This window comes from Sinohyriopsis cumingii, chromosome 6, assembly GCF_028554795.1.
Source record: "Sinohyriopsis cumingii isolate HCF-2022 chromosome 6, ASM2855479v2, whole genome shotgun sequence".
Lineage (NCBI taxonomy): Eukaryota > Metazoa > Mollusca > Bivalvia > Unionida > Unionidae > Sinohyriopsis > Sinohyriopsis cumingii.
Genome location: NC_142966.1, coordinates 95541825 through 95566310, shown reverse-complemented (window position 1 = coordinate 95566310; position 24486 = coordinate 95541825). Strand labels below are relative to the sequence as shown.

At 35.6% G+C, this 24486-nt stretch overlaps 1 protein-coding gene across 6 annotated transcripts in view; it reads right to left on the bottom strand.

Annotated features, from left to right (window-relative positions):
- Positions 1–24486, bottom strand: part of LOC149797486 (coiled-coil domain-containing protein 169-like) — a 74831-nt gene that overhangs the window by 27423 nt on the left and 22922 nt on the right. For 2 of the 6 annotated variants that reach the window (XM_089962292.1, XM_089962294.1), the window contains exons 3-6: positions 21639–21752; positions 17010–17051; positions 15261–15368; positions 11803–11849 (exon numbers count right to left, since the gene is read on the bottom strand). In XM_089962292.1, coding sequence (XP_089818418.1) covers positions 11803–11849; positions 15261–15368; positions 17010–17051; positions 21639–21752 — 311 coding nt within the window. Of the gene's footprint in view, positions 1–11802; positions 11850–15260; positions 15369–17009; positions 17052–19217; positions 19239–21638; positions 21753–24486 lie in introns of all 6 variants that reach the window. The other 4 variants (XM_089962296.1, XM_089962295.1, XM_089962293.1 and 1 more) reach the window with 4 other exon arrangements.

Genomic DNA, 24486 nt, shown 5'->3' with positions numbered 1-24486 from the left:
GCGGTTATTAATATGCCATACGAACACGTCAGCGTAACTCTGACCCCGGGTCAGATGAAAAAGCTCCAATCAGCGATATCAAAGCGATGCGGTATGAAATTAACCTTGAAAAACGATCAGATTCACGGTGGACCTAACAAACTATCGCTAACTAGAGGTCAACGTGAACGATTTATCAAGGCCAAATCAGCAAATTCCGGCGTTCATGTGAGTCTCTCCATAGGCGCCATCAGAGACATGGTCAAAACAGGCGGCATTTTTCCTCTGTTAGCTGCTCTTCCAGCGCTATTAACTGGGATTCTTCCGGCGGCCGCAAAAGCAATAGGAGTAGGTGCTCTCGGAGGTATAGGTTCCAAATTAGCACAAAAAGTGATGGGAGGAAGATACGGTAAAAAAAAGGGAAACGGCCTTTATCTAAGACGCCCCCCATACGGATCCGGCCTAAGATTAGCACGGCCTATTCAAATTTAGATCTACTTAGCGAAGCAAAGAATAAAAAAATAAAATTTTTCAGAGGCGTATTTATGCGGGATCAACTACCAGAAAAACCAAACCCTACCGAGACAGGAATAATAAATCTCGATAAAAATACCGGCCCTGGCACGCATTGGGTTGCCTACGCGATTAATCCTCGCGAAGTTATTTACTTTGACTCGTACGGATTAGCACCACCGAAAGAATTTATCAACTACGTGTCTTCGCTGAGACTTCCGATTTGGTATTCGACTCTTCCAACACAAACATTAGCGGATCCACCGATATGCGGCTCGGAGTCAATTAATGTTCTTGACGCAATTTCAAAATCATCCGGCCCTTATAACAAAATTTTATTTGAATATACCGTAGATAAATATCATGGTTGACATTTACGGTAGATCGCTCTTTAGGAAGGAAAAAACAGAAATAAGCGACATCGATACATCAAAATTTGCAACCAAGAGTGATATTAACAATCTCCTATCGCTGTCAGAGGTAGATCCTGGCGAAGTTGCTGTTTTTCAAAATACCGAGGGAAGATTACACACCAGCAACGTGAAAATAACTGATATAATCAAGCGAGAAGAATATAATGGTCATATCAGTCAGTTTACTCGTCAATCGGAGATGGTATTAAAATCTATAGCTGATATTACCGATATTATCGCGGAGTTACCCCTGAAGGCCAATATCGCGGATGTGGAAAAATCCGACAATGAGTTATCAGTGGCGATGCTTCTAAAGTCCGATAAGGCAACAACCGATGATTTCCAGGAAAAAATAACAAAAAGATTTAACAAACTAACTAACGATCTTAAAAAACTCGACGAGGTATCAAAAAATCTCAATAAAAAACTCGACGAGGATATAAAAAAATTCATCGAAACCTCCTCAACTACACACGACAATCTCAACGAGAGAGTAAAATCCATCAACGAGGAAATTACCAAAATAAATACCGCGATGGGTCAGAAAATCGATAAAACATCAATCGACGATCTTACCGAGAAAACAAAATTCATCAATGAGGATATCGCCCAAATCAACAAAGATATTGAAGCGGCACGTGCATTAATATTTCAAAAAGCCGATAGAACATCACACAGCGATCTCATCGAAAGAGTAAAATCCATCAACGAGGAAATTACCAAAATAAATATCTCGTTGGGTCAGAGAACAACAATCGACGATCTCAACAAAAAAATCAGCAAGGAAATTAATAAACTCAGCGAACTTGTTATTCCCGAATTTACTAAGGGGTTTAATGCGGAACGTGAATCGACAGATGAGAAAATAAAAAAAGTCAACGAGGATCTTCTCGACGCATCTACAAAAATTAACGATATCAACACAAAAATATCACCACTGAATCTTCCAAAATTGGCGCGTTTTCACGTGCCAAATCAGGTGGTAACAAAAAATCTTAACTGCAATGTGGCATTTGTGTTTAAGACATACAAATATACTTGGGACCCTAAATATAGTATCGGGTTTTATTTCACCGTGCCAATTACTGGCGTATATCGAGTATATGTTATTTCCGAGATAAAATTTAAGATACAAGGACAAAACCGTAAAATCCACGAATTTTATCCTGGATTTTTTATTGTTTCGCTAAGTGAAGATAGCGATATGGTATGCGATCTAGAACCGCCAGACAGAACCACCACAGGACCGATTCCCTATTTTGTAATTTTCGAATATTTATCGGGATGGGAATCAGTTGGTATTCCGGGATAAACACAATTGGTAATCCGTAATTGTTATCGTAGATTAATAAATGACCGCATCGGATTATCGCTACAATCAGGCGCGTTCATGGCAGGATTCGCTAAAAAAGCTCCTCGACGAGTATCAAACAAAAATAAAGAAATACCAGCGTAGATTAGTTACCATTGATATTGCCGTGTACACGGTATCCGCGGTAGTCGCCGGTGCGGGAATAATTTTATCCGCGGTAACAACGATAGCGCCGATCGTAGCAACGATAATAATCTCATCAACAACAACAATCGCTGGTGTTCTCAATATCGTAGCGAAAAAAATCTCTTCATGCACGAGTGAGAAATTGTCTCTATACAAAAACAAACTAACCAAGGTCAACGACGCGTATTCAAAATTATCATCGTTACTTTCCGAGAGTCTCAATGACGGCGTTATCTCCGATCTCGAATTTTCGGCAATGATCAGTATTTACTCGGAGATTGAACAAATGAATATTAATAATGTCCGAACTAGCCCAGATCGTGACAAACACGACACCGCCGACAACAACACTAATATCGTTAAGCTCAACCAAGCCAGAATTTAGCATTAATTTTCCAACACCAATTAGCGCCAAAGAAATTGCGTTAACACAACTGCGTGTCTACAACAGTTGGCCCAATGTTAGATCGAAATCATTTGGCAAATTATTATCAAACAATTCGCTTGTTTTTGCCAACAAAAACAAACCCGATGGAACTCCCGATTGGATCGTCGTTGGTATACCAACAGGCAGTTACGAAATTGAGCAACTAGGTAAGGAATTTACCAGTAGAATATCAAATATAACCGGCGATGCTACTCCGGGAATAAAGATATCCTCGCACGATCCAACGTTGTCGTCGATGATAGAAGTGAAATCACCATATATGGTAGATATTTACCAATCTTCGATTAGGACCATATTAGGTTGGCCTGAAATCGCACCTCTGGCAAAACCAGAAAAACCAGATTTTATTATTCCAGGTTGGCACGAAGAAGCTCCTCCAGAGCAACCGGAGCCAAAAAAATCAGATTTTACCACCGACGAAGGATGGTACGGAGATATCAAACACAAGTCTCTGATCGATAGCGCCATCAACCTCATAAATAACCACAAATTTAACTTGGTAATGTTCGCTTTCACTTTTTGGGACAAAAGAATTCTCTCGTGGTTGCCTCTTCCTAAAATTCCCCCCGGCGTGGAAATCTTCGACGCTACCCACATTAACAGGATAATAGCCCCCATAGAAGGCATCTCGATAAGAAGAACCATCAACGAATTTAATCAAGAACATAAATTACATTTAAATTTATTGCGGGAATCCTTTCATGAATGCATCTTAAATAAATCGGGCTCATGTAGCGAAATTATCGGACGCGTGAAGATTTTAAATCAACTCGCGAATGATGTTGAATATTATCATGGTATGTTCATTCAGGCGGTAGTCGACGATATATCAATTGCCGATTATGTTCTTCCTATTAGCAAATACGAGTTGATCAAAAATTCAGGAGAAAAACAAAAATTTATGAGATTATTTGAATTAACCGAGGAAACGCTACCAAATTTCAAATTTCCCGATTATGATGTTGATAAAATGAGAAAATCCGTCACTGATACCATCGATGATTTATTTCCGAAGTTACATGCCGCGTGGACTAAAAAAATACAATCAGAATCGATTCTCAAACACAATAACGATCCCGCCGGGAAGGGGCGGCATATATCGCCAGGTATCGTTAACATAACGGAGGTTATCGCGATTTATCTTCACGCGGATGTTGTCGAGGGCAGCTACAATGTTGATTCGTCAGAGTCAAATCAGGCGCAGCAGGGTTTTATTTTGTATTCGTTTTCACCTAGCGCTTCTCCTGGTTATTTGATAATAAAGGAGCCAGTGAATCCGTTTTACCTGCGATGTCATAATCGATTATTGACGAGGATAAATTTCAAACTAACAGATCAGAAAGGAAATTTGCTTGATATACGCGGGGAAACGATAAGTATCAATCTGCTGGTAAAATCATAGATTTTTTGAATCTGTACACCAGGGAAAAATGGGCCAAAAAAATAAATAAAAACCAGGGAAATTTTCAAAATTAATATATTTTTTTAATTTTTGTTTTTTTTTGTGGAATTTCTTCAGGAAGATTCAAGAATCAGGAATCAGGGATTCCCTAACTTTACTTTCATCGACAAGTTTTTTTAGCTGCCTGACGCGTGAACTTGTAATTTTTCTTGATTCATATGCTTCTGATAAAATCAATCTAGCTTTTTCTACCAGCGTCGATAATTTAACAAAATCCTCGATTTGATCATCGCTGACTGTCGCAAGTGATTGATACATCGCGATTTGGATTTTCTTTATTAATTTGTATTCGGATGGCAGCGTGTATTTATATTCAAGTTTCCCTTGAACAATCGTCTCGAATTCGGATCGGATTTTATTCGCGTCCAACTCCGATGGAAGATTTATTTTTTTCTTTCTCAGGTCATCGATAGCTTCGATAATATTGCTTATGGTTTGTTCATCCATATTATATTAATTTTGTAATATTCAATTTCAAAAATCTTCGATTTCACTTTTCCGAATCGGATATTATTGGGATGTAGGAAAATTCGATCCAAGCGCTGAATTCATATGAAAATGCTGCGTTTTGAAATTTTTCTGCTACAAGTCGCACGGAATTCGGATGAATACCGAAATATTTTGCGGCGGCGTTCATCGACGTGAATATAATTTCTTCATTTGTCTCTCGATTTACTGATTTAACTGCCTTGGCTGATCGTCCGCCGCCGTTACCAAATTTGGAATTTTCACTCTGAGTTACCGCTGGAAGATTAAATAATTTATTATTAGCTTTATTTCCGTCGATGTGGTCGATAACAAGGCCGACTTTGATAGGTCCGTGAAAACATTCGTACACGAACCTGTGGCTGAGATAATTTATTCCGTTAAAGTTATGTACTATATAGCCAAATTTATTAACTTTACTGATTTGATTCTTCGTTTTGATATGCCTAACGATACCATCGGACGACGCTTCGTATCCCTTGATCGTAGGATGCGATTTATACTCGTGCGTGATTTTCATTGCAGGAATCGTTGATTTTGGATTCATATACAATATTCTGTTTGTTTAAATCATAATTTGCCTTGAATCGATTAATATAATCTTCTTCGCATGTTATTATCGACGAGGATTTTTTTTCGTAATATCGGCGTAATTCTCGATAATTTTTCCCTCCACAGGATAAACACAATCGAGTTTTTCCTCGCGTGCCAACTTGACAAACTAAACACCGCTGTGGTCCTTTACTGCCTCGTCGAATTGCATATATGTGAGCACCACAATAATCACCTCTGCAGGATTTGTCGCATGATTTTGTTGATCCGATTGGTATCCACGAACATTTATTCATTATAATTTAGATATTTGTCTAAAATATAATAATGGATGCATTTGATCTTGATGAGGCAGAATATATTATACCTGAGGTCGATCGTGCCAAGAAGGAATTTTTCGATGATGGAGCGATTCACACTTGGTCGACGTGGAAAACTAATTCTGTTGATGCCACGATGAACCTGGAACGGGCCAAGAAGATAATCGAGCACATAAAAAACGAACACAAGGAAGAACGATTTATCTTTGGAATAAAATTTATTGCACAAATGCCTGACGACACTTGGATTATTCGCGATAAACGAGATCCCGTGCGTGGCGGTAAGAAAAACGTCATCCTTGATAAAAATTCGAAGCCAGGATTATTATTGGGAATCGATGGTCCTTATTATGCCAGGGCATATCCTTCTAGTGCTGTTGTTTATGGAATTTATCGGCTAAATAATAATCCTGACATGAAAAATCTACCTGCGATGAAAGAATCACCGATGATAAATTGCGTTGCCGAGCGTGTTATCGAGCACATGAAAAACGCTCGACGTGGATCTGGTCTGACCCAGTTGAGGTTGAATAAAATTAATTCATGGGCAAAGACAGTTGTTGATGGCGCATCGATTGACGATGTTGCTGTGTTGAGCAAGAAACTTAAATTTCCTATTACCGTGAAAACGCTATCAGGAGAAATATTATATTCGTCGCCGTATAGATCTCGAGGAGTTCCAATCGAAATTATTGATCATAATTCACATGCGTGGTCGCAGTCGGTAATGATATTTCCGCGAGATCGGGTTGTTAAATTTTATCCCGTGGAAGGCGCAAAAGACAATTCTGATGCCATGTTCAGATTTATCAAAATATTAGCTGCATCTGATCCGATATCGGTTTGGTTATTTTCGAGCGAAGAAAGATATGATCAGTTTATATTGCCGCGAGGAGATATTTACCGAGATGAAAAATTACATGAATCTATGAAAAATATCGCGGTGAAATATTCGTCAAATCCTGATCAGTTATTAACGAATTGTTTTACTGTTCCGTCTGTTGCTGCTCACGCTGCCAGAGAAAGAAATTCGTGGAAACCTACAAGGAATGAATTTCTCACTGATATTCAACTTAGTTGTATCGAGTATGGCCATGGCGGATTGTGGAATACCAAATATTATTTCGAAGACATGATATCCGTTGATATGAGCGCGTGCTATCCTGGAAGTTTCCTTGGATATGGCGATTGTGCGGATTATTTTGCTAAATTTGGCCATCCCACCAACGAAATGACAAGGGTAGCAATTAACGGACCGTTGCCTGATTTTGTCATGACCGGATTCGCTTATGTTACTTCATTCGAGTTTGCTGAAAATTTACATAAAATTTGTTATATTTGGTTTGGTCGGCATTTATCTCAACGCAGATGGGTTCCCACGGTGTTGTTGAGATATATGCTGGATTCATCAATGTTAGTATCGTTTACGGTTAGTGAGGCGATTATATCATACAGGAAACAAACTGAAGTGTGGTTGCCGACGGATTGTGAAAACGCGAAAGATATCGGAAGAAAAATAATTGGCAAATTTACTCAAGGAGGATCCGTTGATCATAAACATCGCCACGCTAGGTTATTTATCAATGATGCCGAGATGGATTTTATTATAGCCGATACGGTATCGCGAGGAATATTTTGCAACAGAGAGAATATTATTATTGATGGAGTAAAGTTGGGTACCGTAATTAGCTATCTCGATGGAGAATCAGCGCAGTATACGCATTTGAGGTCTTCGATGCTCGCTTATGTGAGTATAAATTTACTGTCGATGATAAATAAATTTTCTGATATCGCGGTAAGGGTCGCAACGGATTCGTTTTATATCGATAAGAAATACCAGTATAGGCTGGATAATTTAATCGCCGATGGCTCTTGGGGAACTTGGAGGATAAAAAACGAGAATATTCTAGATTACTGTGAGGACGCCGATGTCGAAGATTGCGATAAATTTCATCGAGATAAATTTGAGGAAATATCGACGGCTGCATCTGCATTTGATCCAATTTCACGTAACAAATTCGTTTACATGAATGGTCCTGGTGGTAGCGGTAAAACAACGCGAGCGATAAATTTATTTGCGAAATCCAATATGATAGTGTTGACTCCAACTCACAGATTAGCGCGAGAAATAAGGCAACGCGGCGTTGATTCTTGCACTTATCACAGTTATTTCAAATACAGCGGTGGATTATGGGATTCGGCTCGCATGGGAAATAAATATATCAACAGAATTATAATATTTGATGAAATTTGCACAGTAAATTTAGTTGTATTAAAATCGTTCCTGATCTGGCTGGAGGGAAAAAATACCGCCGTGGTAATGTGCGGAGATCATGGCCAGCCTGATCCTATTGATGGTGAATCTCCTCACGAATGGCTCAGGAACTTCGTTGACTATTATGAGGAAATCGACGCCGATTATAGATCCGATGATATTTTACTGACCGAATTTAAGAAAATAATTCGATTACAACCGAATAAGTTTCAATGCGATGTGATGAGAAGAATAATCGACGAGACTCCGATGGATATTTTTCTTAATTTGTGGCGTCCCGATCATTTGATCGTTGCTAGCAGGAAAATTGTTCGTGATGTTATTCAGGAAATGTTATTCAAGCTTCATTGCGAGAAATTTCCAACGCTGCAGGTGCCGTTATGTTACAGGCCCGCTGATACCAGGAAACAAAATATCAGTGTTACTTTACCCTGCGGAGAGGAAAAGATCTTGGTACTGAACGATATTATTCTTGTTGATATTAATCTTGTTAATGACGCGATAAACGCAGAAAGATCGCCATGGAAACTAGGATATGCAACAACGATACATTCATCGCAGGGATTAACCGTCGATGGTCAAGTTTGGATCGTCGATGATAGAATTTCCTGGTCAAATTTAGTGTATTTAGCCGTGTCAAGAGTAAGAAAATTATCTCAGTTAGGTAGAATTCGGTTTCACATTAATGACGCTGGCGGTAGTTGAGTATCTTTCGGTATTATTTGTAATTCCTCCTTGGTAAATCCGCGTTGCGGCGCTAGCGAATCTAGGAAATAAATTGCTGGTCTTCCCGATGATCTTGTTACGGCTGATATTTTATGTGTTGTTACGCTCCAGTTTGGATCGGTTGCTCTTTTTCTTCCTCCTTCAGCCTCGCCTTCTTTATATAAATACCTGACCGTGACGCTACCTAGCACAGGTGGAATAGTAGAATCTCGCTTTAGGGGTATATTCGATTTTGTAATTGCAATTGCGGGTTTCATTGCTATTGTTCGAGTTACTTCGTTATTTAACGCGTTAATCACATGAGGCAATCTTGATACCCAATCATGAGATCGATTATCTTGAATAAATTCACGCGCGTACTGGTATCCGAATAATCGTTCTGCAAGCGTTTTGTTGAATCTTTCGACGATAGCTTGATTGTGATGAACACCAACTATACCACGTCGGATTTTCACGTTGTTCTTTTTCATCAATGAAGTAACCTCGCCAAGAAATTCTCGACCTGGATCAATCTGAAGAAGCTTCGGCCATGCTAATGGAGATCGTGAATAAATTTCGCTAAACGCCTTTGAAATTTCCGTTGCTGTTTTATTCGATAACGGTTCCGCTTCCTTGTATCTGCTTGCGATATCAACAACCGTCAACACGTATTTGTATGTGACTCCGTCGACGGTATCGTGAGGAAGAAACATAAGATCAGCCTGATGAACTTCATTAGGGACGCTGACAGAGAAACTCGCATATGGTATTTTCTTAGGCGGAGGAAGATATATTTGCCAGACTGCCTGTTTCGATAGCCACGATTCAGCAACGGATTGTTTTACTTTAGCGGCCTTGGCGAGTTTGGCTATTGCTGATTTTCCTCGCCAGAATCCTCGCGGAGAATAATATATTTGCTCCATTATTATTTACCAGCACCGAATACTAATTTACCTTTCATTGCGCCTTTTATCAACCAAGTTGCCAATTTTTCTTTGAAACTTTTGTCAGGAATCGCGTCTATTGCATGAATTAGCCTAATATCAGCGAGATGTCTTTGTTGTAAATCCCCACTACGATACGCAAGATCGTGATAGTAACACGCGTTATCGATGGCGTTTACTGGATCTTCACCGGGATTTGGTTGATTATTATCGTTGAGTCTTATATCGAGCCTTGTTCCAGGTCCGCAGTAATTGTATCCTGGCAGATGCTTTTCTCCGGGATATTTCGCCCAAGGCAACCCAGGTAGATTTTTCATGGAGGCGGTAATGTCTCCTCCGGTTCTTCTATTTTTTTTTTACAAATTTGAACTTGCGTGTCTTACAAACTTCGCATTCTCCTGCAATTGCGTTCCTGTTATTGCGTGTGACGATTTCGGTTGGATTTATCGTAGCTGTGCGCGTGCGACACTTAACACAATATAGATCCATATATTCTAGTAACATGGATGTAATTGATTTTTCAGCCACGAAGCGACGCGAGCAAGTGAAACACAACGCGGTGTTACCAAATTCGATAAGGATGATAATTATTGGCCCGTCTGGTTCTGGAAAGACGCAGTTGTTGCTAAATTTGATAATGCGATGGCTAAAATGGGATAAGTTGTATTTAGTTGCACCGTCCGTTGATGATCAGCGTTGTTATCAAGTACTAAAGGAATTTAGCGACAATACCGACAAAGGCACAATCGAATTCATCACAGACATCAATGAAGCTCCATCAGTGGAAAATTTAGATGGCGATGTTAATAATCTTGTTGTTTTCGATGATGTTATGCTGGATAAGCAAACTAATCCGGCTAGGATATTTTCGCGTGGCCGACACAAGAACACCGATGTTATTTACGTGACGCAGCGATATACGCAAATTCCTAAAGTTATTAGAGACAATTGCAATATCTTATCGGTTTTCAATGGCGTCGATACTCACACGCTGAGAAATATTCATCAGACCTGGTGTAACGGCGACATGGACATAAACAAATTCAAAAATTTCTTCAGCCGCGCCCAGGCAACACCGCATGGTTTTATCACGATTAATCTTCATGATCCGCGTAGTAGATATCGAATCGGTCTTGATCAAATTTATTCATGAGACTTGGCAGCCAAATCCTTTGTGCAAAAAAACACCAGAATAAATTTCCCCCCCCCCCCTAAAAATCTTCGTTTTTTACTTGTCCAGAATCATCGAATTTGCACACAAAAATTACACTCGGGGACGAATTTACGCAAATTAATTTTCGTGGGAAGCTTTATTTTGGCTTTCTGAGGCTTCTACGGAGAAAGTTCTCGTAGGAGGCTTTATTTTGGTCTGGGAGTCTGGTCTGTAGAACTTCCCTGCTGCTTTACTGGTCAGTCTGTAAGGATGGGTCATTTTGTTGTTTTGCAAATAAAAACATTAAAAAGCATGTCTTGAGAGACCACTGCTATGAGAGATGACCTGTCTTGAGAGACCTGGTTCTCCATGTACACATTTATTGATTATATTGTGCTATGACCTGTTATGAGAGACCACCTGTCATGAGAGACCATTATGAAATGGCAGGAAGGGGTGGTCTTTCAAGAAAGGTTCCACTGTAGTAAAAAGACTGAATTAAGTCACATAAGGTCTACTGTCATGTGGAATAAGTCACAATGGTGTACCATAGTACAATGTAAGAGAACCACTACCATACACCTTTTAAAAATCATCTAAATACTAATGTGGACCATTTTATATGAACAAATATCTGTTGTGAAAAATCATAGTCATTTATTCCTGAATGTCATAAATGAATTTGGGGCCCTGAGCGGCTGAGTGATCTAAAGCACTGTCCGTTACGGATCACTGCCATCTCACCTCTATCTGCGTGGGTTCAAGTCTCGGATTCAGCCAATGTGGGTATCTGAGAAAGCTTGCCAGTAGAATCTCGTGGGTCGGTGGTTCTTTTCGGAGTTTTCCCCGTGTTCTTCCTCCACCATTAATACTGGCTGCCATGTATAGCCTATCGTGTGCTGAGGAATGGCGTTAAACCCTACAACAACAACAACAACATAAATGAATTTAATAAGATTACAGTATTATCTCCCCTTCTGCTCTACTGCAGTGCAAAATATGGCAAATTTAAAGGAAATTTTCTTTTTTCCTGACAAACATTTACAAAACTTACATCAGAAAGATCATCAAAGGTCTTGATTTCTCTTGGTGTCTTGCCAGCTGCAGTAGTTAAAATAAATTGTAGCTATGTCAAGTACATCCTTCTCAGTTAAAAAAAAGACATTATGTAAAATTCATTTATCTGATGAATAATTCATTATTATATACTATGTTATCAAATTAAGCATTGTCAAATAAAATGAGTACATTGATAGCTGAACTTTATTAAGCAAATTTTACCCAACTAGCAATATCTACAAGAGCCAACTTATTCAGAATGCGTAAAGCAAATGATAAATGTTTACATCTGCACTAAATTACTCTGATTCAGGTTAATAATAAAAAGTATGAAATGTAAATAAAAACAGCATCACAGGCACAATCACATATTATATAAATATTCTCATATATTTTTAGGAAACTGGGACAACTTCAATACTTCTATGGCAAAAGATTGCGATAAAAAGTAAAACTTAAATAAACAAATAAATAAATAATTAAATAAATGGTTTACCGATAAACACGATCCCCTCACCAACAAGGTACAATATGAATACCTGACAATATACAGACTAATAATGGAACACTGATGCAAAGGCAATGCGAGGTATGGGCCTTGTAAATAGATATGACATGACAGGTGATTTAAGGGTTTAGCTGACAGGATTTAAACCCGTTAGCCAATGGAAGTGAATCTAAGCTGCTAAGTCATCATGTGGAGGAAAGAAATATCACTGCAATATACTAATCACTCAGATGTGTATACAAAAAAAGTTTCCTTAGTGTAAGGTTGAAACAAAATTTGATAAATCAGGATTTAACAGGGTCAACTACATCTATAGCCAATATACGCAGTACAAATATTACTGTTGCCTATTCTGCATTAATACGCAACACAATGCTATTTGATACAGATTTGTATGCCCTTCACACTACCTTCTATGAACCCTCTTCTATATTTGTGTTTGAACTGTTAATGACATTCATGCTGTTTTTAGTGCTAACAGCAACAGTGTATAATATGCAGCTATTCATCCATGTTGTTTGATGTAACATAACAGCTATTTAATTAAATTATAGCTGATGATAGCTGTCAGTGTTGAAGTTTGACCCACCGTTCACATTGATAATCATGGATAAGGATTATGTCACAGCATTGACAATCATGGATATGGATTATGTCACAGCATTGACAATCATGGATGTGGGTTTATGTCACAACATTGACAATCATGGATATGGATCATGTCACAGCATTGACAATCATGGATATGGATTATGATATGGATTATGTCACAGCATTGACAATCATGAATATGAATCATGTCACAGCACTGACAATCATGCATATGGATTATATCACAGCATTGACAATCATGGATATGGATTATGTCATAGTGACCAGGTTGAGTTTAAGTCCATATAAATCTCCAGAAAAGGCTAAAATTGTGCAAGTCATGCAAGCATGTTTTGGCATCCATTTACCAATTTTCATGAGTGCTTATGAGAAAGAAGCCTAGATAATGAGGGCATAACTCAGACAAATAGCTCAGACAATTCAAAGATCCTTCACTGCAAAAATGATGTATTCCCTCCTAATTTGAATGGCATGGTGAAAATAAAAGGACAAACAAATGACTAACATTGAAGTACTGGTGCAAACACATCAACCAATAATAACTGTGTTTGGTAGACAGAAAGCAATAAACATTAACCCATGCTTAATCATACACAGAAACTAGTCTTGTTTAATTATAGTTGCATAGAAAATTATGTGCACTCATTTTTAAGTCAAAATGAGTTGTGATATACACAAGCAAGGTAATTAAGGTCCATTAATATATATGTATATATAGCAGGGTAGAGTCATTAGATTCAGTATATTTTCTTTTAACCTGGCATAACAAGCCAACACAACACCCTCCCAATTACTAGTATATTACAAACTTACTGGGAAAAATATTCTAAAAACAATTGAAACATTTGCTTCCTGTCAAAACAAATTTTAAAAAATTGACCCAAAAGCCAACTGAATCAAAGAAAATCATGGATTATATTTTCAAGTGCCACCTTCATTTGGTCTTTCAAAACCTTCTATTTTCAGAATATCCCCCCCCCATTTTCAAATGGAAGGAGAATCGGGGAATAGACCATGCTCAATTATTTATCATCACCTTATGTTTAAAATATGTATACTTCTTCAAGACTATTGTATACTTAAGAATGCATACATTAAACAAAATACTAAGAGTAGTATTGTTTTTAAAGTTAACAGGACACAAAAATATTTGATTCCAGGATAAAAGCCCCTTAGGACAGAAGCACCCTGACAGGGGTAGGCCATAAGCCCCTTAAGGCAAAAGCCACCATGGGATAGGACAAAGGCCCATCCTGGGGGCTTTTGACCATTCCCAAGAATAAATATATTTGCATCACAGCTACCAGATATCTGTGCTGTAGCATCAGGCACAGTAATCAGATACGTGCAGAAAATATTGTAATCCTATACCTAAAAATTCAATTTCCTTCTTATTTCAGGTTTCATAAAGAAAATAGACAGCAATGGATTTATACTGACAGAAAATTAGCTTATTAAATGCATCATTATTATTGTTTGACAGAATCTGAAAAGTGTTATATCAGAGTAAATAACATTTATATGAAGCAACAACAGAATTTTCTTCTTTAATCATAAACATGCAATACATACTTAATATAGAATTAAAGTCTTTGCACATGCTACATAAATAAAACCTTTATTTCAGAGAATAAATTACAACTTATCAACCTATGTATATGTGCAGGAACAAATGTAAACAAGTTAAAACTGATACGTAAATTATCAGCAAATACAGAAAAACTACAACAGAAATTTCCAACCCATGACATTTTTGTTTGAGCCTGCAAAGCTTTTCATTAAAAAATTCTACCTGAGTCATTAGAGCCAATATTCATTTCTATTTAAATATTGAACCAATATCGGGTCTAATATGACAGAATAAAAAAGTTTCCAAAATGAATGCAGAAATGAGTAAACTGTTAAGTAAAAAACCTGCTTCTAAAATTAATATAAAACGATTAAAAATAATACTGTAATTTTTTGACAAATATAACATGTCCTAATTGTTTACTTCAACAAACACTACATAAATTGTGCCATTACTGACCTTTACTTCTTATTAGATCAATTTACACACTAAATATTAAGTCTACCTTTTGAACGATCTCTTGAAAGCTTAGAATTAAGAATTTTATACAGGTCTACACAAAATTATATCTTTATTCATTTAATTCAAATGATATTCTATCTAGGTCAGCCATATAAAGTCAAGCCATGCAGTTCAAGAGAAAATATCTAGAAGGCTACATATACGAGTGCACCCAGACCAAGGTCGCTGAGTGAAGGAGTTAGGGCACACGAAGAAAGCAGCCAAAAGCCTACATACTGGACAAAACATAGAGAAGTCATACCTTGTGGGCTGACAGATATATTAATGGTGATTCCCGTCGATTTTGACTTGGGTGAGTCAGGGGGACTATTTACAGGAGATACCCTACTACCTTCAACATACGCTTTGGCTGAAAATCCAAATCAAACATTAAAGACCTAATCAGAGTTATGTGCTCTTGGATGACCGAGTGCATTTATTATCTACAGAATAAAATTTAATGTGCACTAATTCAGAACCTTTGTGATTTCATCTTGTTTCTTATAAAATGTATGCCTGCGTTGTCTTATTTCCATTAGGTTTGTTTGTTTGTTGTTCATTTTAAAAACAGACACTAAAATAAAAATATCATATAAATTAACATGGGAATTGGATAACTCAAGCATGTCCTGACTGTGAAATCTGTTTGATAAATACTCTGTGTGAACCTATATATTTAGTGCAGAGGTTTCCACATTCCAGAGGTTTTCAAAGGCTATAAAAGATTTTAAACTTTTTGTATATGATTTTGTTCTAACTTCTACTTGTAACATACAGTACTCTGCTTTGAAAAACTTGTGTTCAAACAGATGAGGAAATTATGTGAATTTTAAGGCCAGAATTTAAAAACTTTAAAAATTACTTAAATTCATGAGTTTGAATTTTAAAAAAATGTTTAAATTCACAAATACAACTTTATATTCAAGTTTAAAAAAGAAATATGGCATAATTGGCATAAATGGGAACAATTAAAATGATTGTGTATAATTAAGCAAGAAGATATGATAAACTATATATAGCAGTAAATCTCTACCTACCGGTAAATAACAATAAGTGAAATTTAAACAAATTAAACCATTACAGAATTGGAAATAAGTAAATAGAGGAAGGAGTGATCACCAATATCTTTTATCCTTTTTTTTTTTTGGTGAAGAAAATCTACAGGGACATAAAATATGAACTGATCCCAAGAAGGGGCATAAAGGTCCACCATGATAAATCTGATCTGTCAACTAAAACTGCAACAAAATATATTTTACTTAAAGATTACAGTAGTTTTTGCCTTCAGCAGGATCATTTTTAAACATGCAATTATGTTTCTTGCAAGACAATTTAATCCAACAAACTTCAATGCATACAGTTTCATACGCAATCATGCACATAAGCAGCCCACCATCAAGCATGCGAAACTGCTGGGTTTTAGACAGTAAAATAAGGATACCCATAACCACAAAGACAAATAACAGAATGCATTAATACATAAAGAAATGTTTAGCTAAAATCAAATCTGGATGAAAGCAAACAATGAAAAAATACTAAGTTTCTTTTAGTAGAAAAACATTATATTTCTATTAAACTATGAAAAGAAATCACTTCTACAAAGATGTCTTTCCCTATTTTCAGAAATCTTAGAGAAAAGATCAAAATGCTATTTTGTACACAAAAAAACCCTGAATAAAATAATGCTCTTAATTCTCTAAATAAATTCATCAAAAGAAATAATAATAAATTAATAATTAAATATCTTAAGCCGAGGTAAAAAAAAAAGCTTAATAAATTTGAACCATGAAAATAAAACAAAGAAGTCTAAATGCATATGAAGTGAAACTGTTCTGTTTTCAAGTGAAATAACATACATGTATACAGAAAAAAAGCTTATGATAAAGTTATGTAAGAAAAGGTTCAAAAGATGGCACGAACAGTAAGCTGTTAAATTAAAATCAAGGAATAAACGATCTGTGTATGAGTCAAACGTGCTAAATATTACAGAATCAGGATAAATATCTGAGACCTGGTGTAAGTTTCTTAGTTTGGTTGTATTTTAGATAGTCAGCTGAAAAGAAGAATATATCAATTTACTATTAAAAAAACAACAACCTGCAGTTATTTACTGAGAAAACCTGCCTTAAGCAATTACTTGTCTTAAACAGCTCTTTAAACTCAATTAGAGGCATGCACCTGTCTTGAAAGGCCTTTATTCTGAATTAGAGGCAACCATCTGTCTTTAATGGCCATTATGTTTTCACTTTCCAGAGGTAGCTGCTTAAGACAGGCTTAACTATATTATCTTTTTACTTAAACAATAGAAAATGTAAAATCAATAATACTGTATAAAAGACTTATTACAATTACTTTCAATTAAGGTTTAGTAATTATATTTTTTAATGCAGTTCAAATATTTTCCAAGATTATAATTCAAAATAAACAATTAGGGGCACTATCACAACCTGCAACACTGAGACAAGTAAAACAATCAGTATGAACAATTTTTAGCAACTGTTTAAGAAAACATGTGTTCCTATTGTGTTATATCATTCAAAGAATTCTGACCCAGTTGCTGTATAATTTTAATTTTTTATTATTTATATAATACCATTTATGAGTGCCTTATTAATTTCATCATAATTTCATCTTTCAATTATGATTACATATTTTTATGTCTAAGATTTTATTCGCATTTAATATTTTCAAAAAAGAATAAATGTTTTGCAATTTTTGTAAAATATTTAATTTGTACATTTATACTTATATTACTCTGATTATTCATTCTCCATCTTCTAACCTTAATTTCTCTCTTCCAAGTAAAGTAATTGTCCCATGTCAAGACATGAGGGCCAAACTAAGACTGCAATGTTTACCAAATTTCTAAATGTGTACGTGGTTCACAATAACTGAAGTAAAAAACAAAGCTGTTTAATTGAAATGATTAGAAATTCAACCATTGCCCTTATCTACTCCTTATGCTTAACGAACATCTGAGAGTGATTCAAATGTGCATGATGCAACTCAGCAAGAAATTGTTTGATTGGTTGCGCATCTGTTACATCTTATCATGACAGGATTCAATTTGTAACACACGTTTTTGTGGCAATGTTTCTTATTGTTACACGTATGCATGTTATTCAAAACCAATAATGAAACAGGATATCTTACTGGATCTAACACATGGTTTGTTTTTGTAGGATTCACAATGTCTAAGAAACTAAACAAACTTGAACTGGTGTTTCTTTAAAGTAAAATAATAAAATGTTCTTTTAACATGTTGTTTAAAGATAAATAGTGTTGCTAAAGAAATGTGTATCGGCATTATCAGTAAATCAACTTGATGTGCTATCTTGTGTAAATTGTGCACTATAACCAACAATCATAAAGTTTTTCATAGTCACATATAGATTTTACAAGAAGAATTAACAGAAAAATCCTGATAAACAATCCTCTTGAGCAGATATGTAAACATGTATAATATAACTGGAATGGGTCTATGACAGCCATGTGCATGATTACCAATTCTGTAAACATTTATGCAGGCAGTAAACAAAACCAACCCATTTACAGGTGTAGACATTGCAGTTTTAGGCCAGAAAATAAATCTGCCAAATCAGTAAATATGTGCCAGAGTCCTGTGCAGCAAGAGGATGGACTAACATCGTATAAATACAGCAACTTCCCCCACCCCCATTTTGGTAATCAGAAAAACAGTAATTTTGCAAGTGAAGAATCTGAAATGTGGATATTCAAAAATTGTTAATTGATGTTGTAATTATTGATGTGTCATATTAACAATAACTATACTTTAGTAAGATTTTTATCTGTATTTAATATATAAATGGTTTGAACACACAATTATATTTTTTTAACATTAAAATATTTTTTATCACTAAAATTTTAAATGCTACAATGAACAAGGACATTAACTATTTTTTCTGGACTGGATACACATTAGAATCAGATTATAACAATACATTTTAAATTTGCTGCTTTAAATATGATTCTGTGAAAAACAGGAAAGAAAACCTACTAATATTAATATATTACATAAATTTATAGATATTTCAATTAGTTCTTGCAATATAACCAAACACAATGCTAATTTAAAGTTTGATATAAGCACGCTTGTTCCATTGTAATTTTAGGAAGCTGAAATTAAACAAACATAGTTACTAAAAACTGCACCAAACAATGCACACATGGCTTTAAACAAAAATTACAGACACATTACCTGACAACAAATACAGGTCTTCTGAATTAGCAATGTAAGTAGGAGATAAATACTCTTATAACAATTTAGGTCAAAATTCCAATAATGAAATACATCAATACTTCCTCCAAAAACTGATAAGTGTATTCTCTGTTAAAAACATAAACAGCATCTATTTCATTGAACAGTGATATTTAATGTTCCCAATATGCTCATTAATTCCTATATCCATGTAAACTGTTGATGTTATCTACATGCTGTTTGTGTTGATACATACATAGGAATAATATAAGTAACAATGCATTGGGTGCTACCATTGATATCAGTACTATTCTGTTTTGTGAATATGATAATATGTTTGAGCTCCAAACCAATGAAAACTGTTTGACTGATTAAATGTAGAGTCACTGACCAATCAGATTTAACATAATTTAACATTAAGTCTGAGACCATTCCCAGGTGAGACTGAGTGTGAGAAAGAAAATGATTTGATAACCTTGGTCCATCAGGCACACTGCTTAACTAAACTTCATAAATTTGCTTTGATCTCAAGAAACGAAATGACTCTGTTTATGATGATCAGGTTGCATTAAAAATGTATTCTTGTCTCCATTAGAGTAAAATTGATTGACTTTCTCCTGCATTTAACATCCAGTCTTGTTTCCATCAGAGTACATCGATTTTGTAAATTTTTTCTATGAGCATAAAAAGATTTCAATCTGAACAGTTTAAAATCTAACATCTTTATTTTTATCCCATATTAATAGCTGTATCACGGATACAAATCCTAAGATTATCAAAGGCAAGATAATATAATCTCCATATCAGGCAACATTTTGAAAAATTGGACCTAGCTTCTCATTGGTCAATCTTTCAAAACCAGTTGCATGCATTTAATTATGGCACAGAGCCCGATGTAGAAGTCTGAAGTGCACAACAAGATCTTGGTCTCTATGCCCATGTTCATGCATTCTATATTAGCTACATAGCTGCCATTGTAGATATCTTACTTTTAACATATAAAAATATTTGGGTATAATTCTAACAGGAACATGCACTAGAAGCATGCAATTCACATACCATAGTTATTCTAATATAAGACCCTTCTAACAAACACATCTTTCCTTTTATTTCCAAAGAAAAACGAAATTCCTAACTTATTGAGGCTAAGAGATCCATATATATCCAGTACAACATGACCAAATAATGAAAACAGTACATGATGAGTAATCCAATGTCTGTTAGAAAAATCAAAACAACTTAATTTATGAAAATTTTCAAACATTATGACAGATAGTATTTAATGCCACCCCACTGCCCTTTGGAAATTGCACACCTGCCCCCCGCTGACGGTCATTTAAAATAACTTAAAATAACTATGGTATTTACTTTGAAACATGATGATCATGATGATGACAATGATGGTGATGTTGATGATGATCTCCATCATGACTTTGGGAATGCATTTTTCAGATAAAAGATTGATTTGATTAGCCACCACCATTTTGGCCTAAAGATGGACTTATTTAAATTTACTAATATTAACTCACTGCAGTTATATCCCAAGTACAAGTACTGATAAGAAAGACTGACTGGTATTAAAGATGATCCCACTCAACAGATGACCTTTTAGCTAAGTTTATAGCAAACAGTCTAAAATAAATATGAATATAAATTTAAAGCCAATAAACTACCCATGATTATGCCCCTTAAAATCACCATGTGCCATTAATGGGTCATCTTTCTCTATCAAATGAATAGCAGAAATTGAGACATTTTGATATCAAGAAAACAAGATTAATCATACAAGATAATTAAATATTTGTTAAACACACAATATTTTTGTAATCCAGTCCTATTATATATGACAAATTAGTATTCCTACCAATACAAATATCAAGAAGGTTTGACTCTAAAGATGGTGGCCACCCTCTTCTCAGGGGAAGTAAATCTTAATGATACTTAAAACTCTATTTATAGCCTTTTTCAAACATAGGGGATTTTCTTTCCTTTGTCTCTTAAGATGGACATGTTGAGAGAGAATATTTAAGCATAAATGTAGTTCCAAAGTTCTACAAAATAAAGTATATGAAAAGGCAGTTTATTTATTAATTCAAATGCTACAAGTACCCAAGATCAATTGGTTTGGCACTCCAACATGGTGACATGGGAAACAATTATAACTAAGAATACTTTATGTGAAAAGGGTTGTCAGGAAAGTATACCTTACAACATACATGTGTCATCTCTGTGATCTGGAAGATTCCATGAATGAGACTCTAAAATGTGGCAAAATAAAGTAGAAAATTTGGATAATTCCCTGAAAAGCTAATCAAAAAATTATTGTTATTTTACATATCTTTGGAAAATCTACTAAAGCCTGTTCCAGAAATATCACATGTATGTAGGAAAGGATACCTCATGTGGATTATAATTACTTACCATCTTTCAAGTTTCGTTTTGCATCTTCGACTTTATCCTGGAGTGTGATAATCTGCTTCTCTAACTGCTGGTTCATCTCCTCTTGAGTTTCAAACCTTGTCTTCCATTCATTACCTGATCAAATACCCAAGGTTGATGAGTTTGATCTCAGATTCATTTATTATCACATTATCAGTGCACGTGATTTGTCTTATAAATTTCATTAGTGCTTGCACAACTTTATCTCAAGTGCAAAGAATAACTGCAATAACAAAATCTACAGATTCTGATACTATAATTTTGATTACCTTAATTACTTCTGTTTAACACATACTGCTGCAGGATAGATTGAACAGATCAAGGTCTACATACAGTATATGTTCTAATCCATGATTTTTAGCAACAAATATTGTTGGTCCTGGACTCCTATTTCTAACATTTTCAAAAACTGGACATTATATTTTACAGGATTCACGAAGTCAAGCAGACTGAAAAGTAATTGCATGATGCATGAACAGTCGTACCTAGCGAAGTCTTGAAGCCTGAAAATCAATTACACACTGGATGAACAGTCCTATTCAGTGAAGCCGTGTGTGTGTGTGTGTGTGTGTGTGTGTGATTTAGATTTTTAACATAGCTTTGACAATTTTTCAGTCATATCTCTATGATGTCTGCAGTGTGGCAGTTTACAGTAATGTCTAGCACTGGGGCATCATGCCACAGACATGTAGCATGATCTCCCACCCATTCGCATTATCCTGACACGAGGCTGACCAGTCCTAACACTAACCTCTTAATGCTGAGCACCAAGTGAGGCAGCTGTTAGTACTATTTTTGTAAGTCTTAAAGGTATGACTCAGCCGGGGATTGAACCCACGACCTTCCACATCTTAGGCAGACACTCTAAATTAAGTCATTAAGCTTGAATATCAAGCACACGCTGGATAAACAGCCCTATTCAATGAATTCATGAAGGTTGAATATCATTTACACACTGGATGAACAGCCCTATTCTATGAAGTCATGAAGGTTAAAAATCAATTACACACTGGATGAACAGCCCTATTCTATGAAGTCATGAAGGTTAAAAATCAATTACACACTTGATGAACAGCCCTATTCAATGAAGTCATGAAGGTTAAAAATCAATTACACACTGGATGAACAGCCCTATTTTATGAATTCATGAAGGTTAAAAATCAATTACACACTGGATGAACAACCCTATTCAATGAAGTCATGAAGGTTAAAAATCAATTACACACTGGATGAACAGCCCTATTTTATGAATTCATGAAGGTTAAAAATCAATTACACACTAGATGAACAGCCCTATTCAATGAAGTCATGAAGGTTAAAAATCAATTACACACTGGATGAACAGCCCTATTTTATGAATTCATGAAGGTTAAAAATCAATTACACACTGGATGAACAGCCCTATTCTATGAATTGATGAAGTTAAAAATCAATTACACACTGGATGAACAGCCCTATTCAGTGAAGTCACGAAGGTTAAAAATCAATTACACACACGATGAACAGCCCTATTCTATGAATTCATGAAGGTTAAATATCAATTAAATACTCGATGAACAGCCCTATTCTATGAATTCATGAAGGTTAAAAATCAATTACACACTCGATGAACAGCCCTATTCAGTGAAGTCATGAAGTTTAAAAATCAATTACACACTCGATGAACAGCCCCATTCAGTTAAGTCACGAAGGTTAAAAATCAATTACATACTCAATGAACAGCCCTATTCAGTGAAGTCATGAAGGTTAAAAATCAATTACACACTCAATGAACAGCCCTATTCTATGAATTCATGAAGGTTAAATATCAATTACACACCTGATGAACAGCCCTATTCTATGAATTCATGAAGGTTAAAAATCAATTACACACTCGATGAACAGCCCCATTCAGTGAAGTCAGGAAGGTTAAAAATCAATTACACACTCAATGAACAGCCCTATTCTATGAAGTCATGAAGGTTAAAAATCAATTACACATTCGATGAACAGCCCTATTCAGTGAAGTCACGAAGGTTAAAAATCAATTACACTCAATGAACAGCCCTATTCTATGAATTCATGAAGGTTAAAAATCAATTACACACTCGATGAACAGCCCTATTCTATGAATTCATGAAGGTTAAAAATCAATTACACACTCGATGAACAGCCCTATTCTATGAAGTCATGAAGGTTAAAAATCAATTACACACTCAATGAACAGCCCTATCCTATGAATTCATGAGGGTTAAATATCAATTACACACTCGATGAACAGCCCTATTCAGTGAAGTCATGAAGTTTAAAAATCAATTACACACTCGATGAACAGCCCTCTTCTATGAATTCATGAAGGTTAAATATCAATTACACACTCGATGAACAGCCCTATTCTATGAATTCATGAAGATTAAATATCAATTACACACTTGATGAACAGCCCTATTCAGTAAAGTCATGAAGGTTAAATGTCAATTACACACTCGATGAACAGCCCTATTCAGTGAAGTCACGAAGGTTAAATATCAATTACACACTCAATGAACAGCCCTATTCTACGAATTCATGAAGGTTAAAAATCAATTACACACTCGATGAACAGCCCTATTCTATGAAGTCATGAAGGTTAAAAATCAATTACACATTCAATGAACAGCCCTATTCATTGAAGTTACAAAGGTTAAAAATCAATTACACATTCAATGAACAGCCCTATTCAGTGAAGTCACAAAGGTTAAAAATCAATTACACACTCAATGCACAGTCCTATTCTATGAATTCATGAAGGTTAAATATCAATTACACACTCAATGAAAAGCCCTATTCTATGAATTCATGAAGGTTAAAA